This window comes from Nerophis lumbriciformis, linkage group LG11, assembly GCF_033978685.3.
Source record: "Nerophis lumbriciformis linkage group LG11, RoL_Nlum_v2.1, whole genome shotgun sequence".
Taxonomy (NCBI): Eukaryota; Metazoa; Chordata; class Actinopteri; order Syngnathiformes; family Syngnathidae; genus Nerophis; species Nerophis lumbriciformis.
Genome location: NC_084558.2, coordinates 29816270 through 29824109, shown reverse-complemented (window position 1 = coordinate 29824109; position 7840 = coordinate 29816270). Strand labels below are relative to the sequence as shown.

General features: G+C 40.8%; 1 protein-coding gene across 3 annotated transcripts; it reads right to left on the bottom strand.

Moving 5' to 3' along the window:
* Window positions 1–5303: 5303 nt before the first annotated feature.
* On the bottom strand, window positions 5304–7840 carry LOC133610060 (uncharacterized). Of its 3 annotated transcripts, none has more exons than XM_061966120.2 (10): window positions 7748–7840; window positions 7520–7660; window positions 7114–7434; window positions 6814–7016; window positions 6558–6717; window positions 6328–6434; window positions 6145–6241; window positions 5990–6055; window positions 5826–5900; window positions 5304–5722 (listed from the first exon to the last, which is right to left on the bottom strand). In XM_061966120.2, exons 2-7 carry the CDS (start codon window positions 7617–7619, stop codon window positions 6176–6178), a joined length of 957 nt encoding a protein of 318 aa, XP_061822104.1. In that variant the 5' UTR covers window positions 7620–7660; window positions 7748–7840; the 3' UTR covers window positions 5304–5722; window positions 5826–5900; window positions 5990–6055; window positions 6145–6175. The 3 variants fall into 3 exon arrangements, with proteins under 3 accessions (XP_061822104.1, XP_072770130.1, XP_072770131.1); XM_072914029.1 differs by having other exon boundaries at window positions 5826–5896; XM_072914030.1 differs by having other exon boundaries at window positions 6145–6231.

The window sequence follows — 7840 nt, the reverse complement described above, 5'->3', positions numbered from 1 at the left end:
AGAGGGAGACATATCAAGACAGGCCAAGGGTAATAACCCAAGAGAGGAAGTTCATTTAGTGTTATCCATATAATCATTGTTTGCCTCTATTTATTGTGTGAATGCTCCAAAGCATTCACACATATGGCTTTCTACACCAAAATTCATCTATTTAGTCAACTTATTCTTCTTCTCCAGATTTTGGTGCGGTCTACCTTCCACATTTCATCCAATTCAAACCGTTCCAACTTCAAACTGTTCAGCCTATTTGGGAATCGCGGGCTTTCCCTTGATAAATTCAAAAAATTCCCAGATTCCCAAGAATTCCCGGTTTTCCGGGACATTTTTCCCATTCAAAATGAATTGGCCATTTTTCAAACTTTCAACATTTCCAAATTTTTCAACCTATTCAAACCATTCCACCTTCAACACATTCCACCATTCTGGAAATTCACACTATCATTTTTCCAAGTTAAAAAAAATGTCCAGTATTTTACAGAATTCCTGCTTTTCCAAAGCCCGATTTCCACCCTTTTTTCTGGCAACTTCTCCTTCCACTTTTCCAAGGCATTTAAACCGTTCCACCGTCAAAATAATTCTCTTAATCCGGGCAAAAAACTAAGTTGTTTTTTAAACTGTAAAAATTCCCGGTTTTCCCGAGATTCCAGGAATTCCATAATACCATTTCTCAATTTAACATGTTACTACTTCAACATTTCTAGACCGATTTGAAACATTCCAACACTAACCATTTCAAGTCCTTCAGACCATTCAAGTTGTTTACCGTTTGCAGAAAAACTCCCGCTCTTCCCGAAATTCACAAATTTGGGGGGAAATTCCTATTGGAATCAATGGGACATTCTTCAAAGTTCCACAACTCCCACATTTTTCATCTAATTCAAACCGTTTCAACCTCTAAATATTCACCCTGTTTGGGAATTGCGTGCTCTCCTTCAACAATTCTAAAAAAATTCCAGGATTTCAGTTGAACTTCTGCATTGGAGCATTCACACGCAATTCCTTCAGGAATTGCCTCATCGAGTTTGTTAATTGTATTGTCTTTGCACAGAAATTCTGGGGGTTTTTTTTAGTGGTGACGGTGCAGTTTTTGTTGTTTTGACGCTAGTTTTCCTGACGAAATAAACCAAAATAATACATCTGTATACAGTTTTAAACATACTCCAGTTGATAAACTTACATGCTTTTAATTCGTCAAAGTCTAATTTTGCGGCCGTATTTGGCGCACTCTGCTGCTACATCCCTGCTGTGTTTAGTGACAAGCAGGTACTCGAACACGCACCCGACGGCGCAATAAACGTCAAAAAATACACACTACAACCAAAACATTTTAATAACTTACTACCCTCATTTTGCCCAAAATTTTAATAGCTTTGGACCAACAATCACGGGGAAATTGTGACTTTTGTGTGAAGTATGTGAACTAATGGGTTGTACTTGTACTTGTATAGCGCTTTTCTACCTTCAAGGTACTCAAAGCGCTTTGACACTACTTCCACATTTACCCATTCACACACACATTCACAACTAATGTGTCTGCCTCCCATGTATTTGTAATAACTGAAACGGCAGTTGATCTGCCGTTTCTTTTCTGCTCTGGGCACATATTCGGTGACCAAAAGTCGGGACCCAGGGTGGACCACTCATCCGTGCATCAGTTGGGGACGTCTCTGCGCTGCTGATCTGTCTTCACTCAAGATGATCTCCTGCAGGCCCCACTATGGACTGGACTCTCACACTATTATGTTAGATCAACTATGGACTGGACTCTCACACTATTAACTAGATCCACTATGGACTGGACTCTCACACTATTAACTAGATCCACTATGGACTGGACTCTCACACTATTAACTGGATCCACTATGGACTGGACTCTCACACTATTAACTAGATCCACTATGGACTGGACTCTCACACTATTAACTAGATCCACTATGGACTGGACTCTCACACTATTGACTAGATCCATTATGGACTGGACTCTCACACTATTAACTAGATCCACTCGACGCCCATTGCACCGGCATCTGCGGTCCCCTCCAAGGTTTCTCATTGTCATCCCCTTGGGTTGAGGTTTTTTTTTTGCCCTGATGTGGGATCTGATGTCGTTGTGGCTTGTGCAGCCCTTTGAGACACTTGTGATTTAGGGCTATATAAGTAAACTTTGTTTGATTGATGACTGTATGTGGGGCATTCACACATATACAATTCTACACCAAAAAACTATCTATTTATTATTACTCTGCCGCAAAAGTTTGCCGGAGACCACAGCCCACAGTTTACATCCAATCAGAACCGTTCCAGTATCAAAACGTCCGGTTCCACCGGGAATCGTGAGTTTTAATGTTTTTAAAATCCCCCAGATTACCCAGAATCCCGGTTTTCTGGGACATTTTGCCCATTGAAAATGAATGGGCCATTCTTCGAACTTGCACAATTCCCACATTTCCGTTCCACCATCTACACACTCCATTTAACTTGGAAAATCAAACTACCATTTTCCAAGTTAAAACTATTTCAGGAATTTCCAGAATCCCTGGTTTTCAAAAGCCCTATTTTCCCCTCTTCCTGGAAAGTTTTCATAGTCAACATTTTTCAACTGTTTTTGACCGTTCCACTTTCAAAACATTCTTCTTAATTGGGACAACAAAATCACCATTTTTATTTTCGTACAAACTCCCGGTTTTACCAAAATTCCAGCAATTCCGAAATACCTATTCTCAATTCAAACTGTTACTACGTCAACATTTTTCAACCGATTCCAAAAATTCCAACACCAACCCATTCATATCATTGAGGACAATTGTGCTAGCATCAATATTTTCCAAAATTCATGGTTTTCTCGTAATTCCCAAATTTCCACGGAATTTCCATTCAAATGGGAGCATTTCTCAAAATGTACGAATGTTTTAAACCCAATGCCGATCTTTCAACCATCCACCCACGCTACTCTTCCCATATGTCGAACGCAAAACATGTAGTCCCTTTACCAAAATTCCCGGTTTTCACTGAATTTCTGGTAATTTGCTCCCCATTGACAATAAATGGAAAATATATAATTGACTGCATATTCCACATTTCTCATCCCATTTGAACCATTCCAACATCCACACACTCCACTCATTCTAGACCAGGGCTGTCAAACTCAAATACAGAGTGGGCCAAAATTTTAAACTGAACAAAGCCAAGTTTGAACAAATGAACCTTTTAATAGGGACCCAAACAAGTTTTGCATTGAATATTGAACAAGCAAGGCTTATATAACTTTATAGTGACATACAAAATCGAGTTTCAAATAATAATAATAATAATACAAAAATATCAATGGCATATCAAATACAATTTAAATAAAAATTGAATGCCTATTTTCTATTTGCAGCCTTCTGAGGTAAATATCAACATGAACTTTTTCTACTGGCTAATAAATTTGAAAATAAAATAACAATGAATAAACCAACCATTCAGGACTTTAAACTGCTCAGTTTGCAACACACTGATCTAATCTGATGTGCCCAAGCCAAATACCTGGCATCTTTTCTTGGATGCTAGTTCATTAATGTCGGGGCTCAGGCTTTGAACTGAGGCAACCTTCAGTATCGAACAAAGGTGTTCATCAGTCATTATATCTCGTAGTCTTGGGGGCGTGCCTTAAAAGGCACTGCCTACAAAATACACCCCTGCTACCACCCCCCCCTGCTACCACCCCCCCCCCCCCCGGATGTTCTCCCGAAATGTGTTTGTCATTCTTGCTTGGTGTGGATTCACAGTGTGGCATATATTTCTAACAGTGTTAAAGTTGTTTATATGGCCACCCTCAGTGTAACCTGTATCACTGTTGATCAAGTATGCGTTGCATTCACTTGTGTGTGCATGCAGAAGCCGCACATATTATGTGACTGGGCCAGCACTCGTTGGACTGGGTGAAAAGCGGACGTGACGGTTTTCGGGAGGGTCACTGAAATTTGGGAGTCTCCCGGGAGGGTTGGCAAGTATGAGAATTAGCGGTGAATGCGGTGTTACCGCGGCACCGCCGCTGTATATAATCGGCGGGCCAGCTCTAGTGTTGATTTGATATGGCCTCAAGGGCCAAGTGAAATTACACGGCGGGCCAATTTTGGCCCGCGGGCCAGAGTTTGACACCCATGTTCTAGACATTCAAGCCAGCATGTTTCCCGGTTCCGAAAATTCCCTGATTACCCGGAATTGAAAATGAACCAGCAATATACAAACCTCTCCATATCCCACATTTCTCAACCGATTCGAAATGTCTCAACATCCACACACTCCACTCACCCTGGACATTCAAGCATTTCAGTTCCGCTGACGCGTATCGGTGGTTCGGCGGCCTGCACACATAGGGCATTCACACGCAACTCCTTCTGTAATTGCAAATTCTAGTTCTAACTGAACTTTCTTTTTTGTAAGTGTTATTTTCCCATATTTCTGCACTGTCAAGCAGTAGAGAATATGAAGTGATTTTTGGTCCAGAACATATTTTGCTTTATTCATTATTGATGTATTTCTTTGCCACTTTATGTTGTATATTTTTATGACATTTTTAGTTAATTTTATCATCTATTATTTCACCCAAAATGTGGTTTATTTTACCCTTTCAATGTCCGTCTATTTGTATTTGTGTTTGACTTTCTCTTCTACTGTTACTGAATAGCATTATTTTAGTTTAACTGAGATTCAAAGATAGTCTGTTTTTGTCAAACCATCTCTTTAATTTTTTCACATGTCTTCTATTATTATTTGTATTAGCTTCTGTGTGTTCTCTCTGGGAAGAAAAACAGTCGTATTGTGTTTACCAGGCACAACCCAGGTAACACGTGAACGTTATGTGAACGTTAGGAGAACGTAGTGGCATTGTTATGGGAACGTTAGTTTGTAACGTTCAAAGAACGTGAGGTTGTGGAGTTCTTGCTTGGTTAGCAGAACGTTAGCCATGAACGTTTGGCAAGAACGTTTAGGGAACTGTTTAGGAACATGCTATTTTCGTCTGTTTTTGTGCTATATTGTCAGGACTAACATTTAAACAGAGAATTCAACAATAATTCTTTATTAGTGATAATTATAATACAATAGAAATGGAATGCTGTGGTATTTACGTCTGTTTTTGTGCTATATTGTCAGGACTATAACACTCAAACAGAAAATTCAACAATAATTCTTTATTAGTGATAATTATAATACAATAGAAATGGAATGCAGTGGTATTTACGTCTGTTTTTGTGCTATATTGTCAGGACTGACACTCAAAACAGAAAATTTAACAATAATTCTTTATTAGTGATAATTATAATACAATAGAAATGGAAGTTCTGCCATCCGGGAGGAGCTCAAAGTAAAGCCGCTGCTCCTCCACATCGAGAGGAGCCAGATGAGGTGGTTCGGGCATCTGGTCAGGATGCCACCCGAACGCCTCCCTAGGGAGGTGTTTAGGGCACGTCCGACCGGTAGGAGGCCGCGGGGAAGACCCAGGACACGTTGGGAAGACTGTCTCCCGGCTGGCCTGGGAACGCCTCGGGGTCCCACAGGAAGAGCTGGACGAAGTGGCTGGGGAGAGGGAAGTCTGGGCTTCCCTGCTTAGGCTGCTGCCCCCGCGACCCGACCTCGGATAAGCGGAAGAAGATGGATGGATGGATGGAATAGAAATGGAATGCTATGGTCTTGGTCGTGCGCGTCAGTGTACTCCTGCCCCTTCTTGTTGGTTCTCTTCCTGGAAGTAAATAATTATAGATATTCACAAATACAACAAAGAGCACTGGAATGTAGATGAATTGAATTCAATTAAAACATTGCATAATTTACTCCTTGTTTACCTGCTTAATGCTCACTGGTCTCACTAGCGTTTGCTTGGTTCTTTTCCCTTTCCCTGTTTTCTTCTTCTTCACTTCCTGCAAGTATTTATAATTGCAAATTCAACACAGAACTGGGATCTTTATGAATTGAATTAAAACATTGGCATAATTACTTTATCATTTACCTGGTCACTCATCTCACTGTCCCTTTTCTTTGTACACTTCCCTTTGCCCTTCTTCGCCGTCGCTTCCTGCAAGTGTTTATAATTGCAAATTCAACACAGAACTGGGATCTTTATGAATTGAAATAAAACATTGGCATAATTACTTTATCATTTACCTGGTCACTCATCTCACTGTCCATTTCCTTTTTACACTTCCCTTTGCCCTTCTTCGCCGTCGCTTCCTCTTAATTCCTCCTCTTCTCCTGCAAGTAGCTTTAATTGCAAATTCAAAAGACATGCAGTGGAACTTCAATAAAATGGAATTCAAAATTGGGATATCTTATCATAATTCTCCGTACCTCAAACTTTGAACCTCCCTTTTGAAAAGTGGCCAGTTTCAGGACCTCTCCAAGCTCACAATCTACTTCAGCTGTGGTCGTCTGTTTGTAAACACCCCTGCATGCCTCTGGAATCACCAGCACAATTTAGAATTCCCTTTAGAATAAATACCGTAATAATAACAGCTAGACCGACCTTGTGAGCATACATGCAACATGTTCAAAGATGCAAACCTATTATTAACACTTACTTATTATTATTCTGTAAAAGGGCAAGTCCTCAAACGCCACTTTGCCTGTCTTTCCACGGAGACCAAGCTGCTCCAGGACTTTGTTTGTGGCAATTTTCCTCAGCATTGTCCTCACCGTGTCTGCCAAATTCTGCCCACCAAGAGCAGTAAGAGCTTTCACCTATACAAATAAATAAACAATATTGTACTTGATTGGAACATGTTTTTTTGATAACTGAGCAAGATAATTTTGCAGTGGGGAATTAAAACTAATTACCAGCTGCTTTCTGAGCAGAAGATCAGTGTCGAGCTGTTCACAGAAGGTCTTAAGCTGCTCAAGAGTCTCGAAAGGCTTCTCAATGAGATCTTGAACATCCACAGCTTCTGGCCCCACAGACTGTGCTGCCAGCCCTCTCAGCATGCGCATAATTTCTCCCTGGTTCTCAACTATTTTTTTAACTTTCATGTTTAACTGGAAAACTGCAAAGACAACAAAAGTCAAAGAGGTAATTCGTATTACTGCCCGTTGTAACAGCCTGTTTAACACCACCTATCAACAGTTAAATAGCCAACTAACGTTCACTTTCAAGGGCATTCCTGCTGCTTCTTGGAGTGGTCTGGTACTGACTCGTACTGGCTGGAGTGGTTTGGTACTGGCTTGAGCTGGATGCATGATTCCTGTCTGGACTGAGCCTGTAAGTGCTGCTTCTCGCTGGGCTGTGAGGTCGGCCTGGATGCCTTGGAGTGGTGTAGTATTGGCTGGTACTGGCTGAAGTGGTCTGGTACTCGCTGGAGTTTGGAAAGTTCAATGGTGGGAGCACTGGCAGTGGGGGTGCCTGGATGAGGATCTGTAATTTCTCTTTTCTGCACTTCTTTTTTGGCCGAATTTCCTCTTCGCCTAAACCAACGAAGACAATAACATTTATGCACCACTAAGTAGTGTTTGAGTATTGTAAGTAAACAGTCTTTGAAAAGTGACTAACCGTCAGCATCAAACACATCTTCCTCATCGTTTCTATAACGTTCAGGGGTGATGTGGCTCCATTTGGTTGACATTTCTTCTTCCTCTGGGCTCGAAAACATTTCAGCTTGTTTTTCATATTGAAGGGCCTTGTCAAAGTCTTCTGCAAAATTTCAAAGTATGCTGATGACTCAAGATGAATTATGTTGTTTAAGATATACATGATATGACTTTGACAATATTCCCTTACCAGTCAATGTTTTCCTGAAAACCCGAATTGGCAGCCTATCCCAGACTTCTTTGTCAGGAATCTCAGCTCTCCGGATTCTGGAGCAAAGCTATT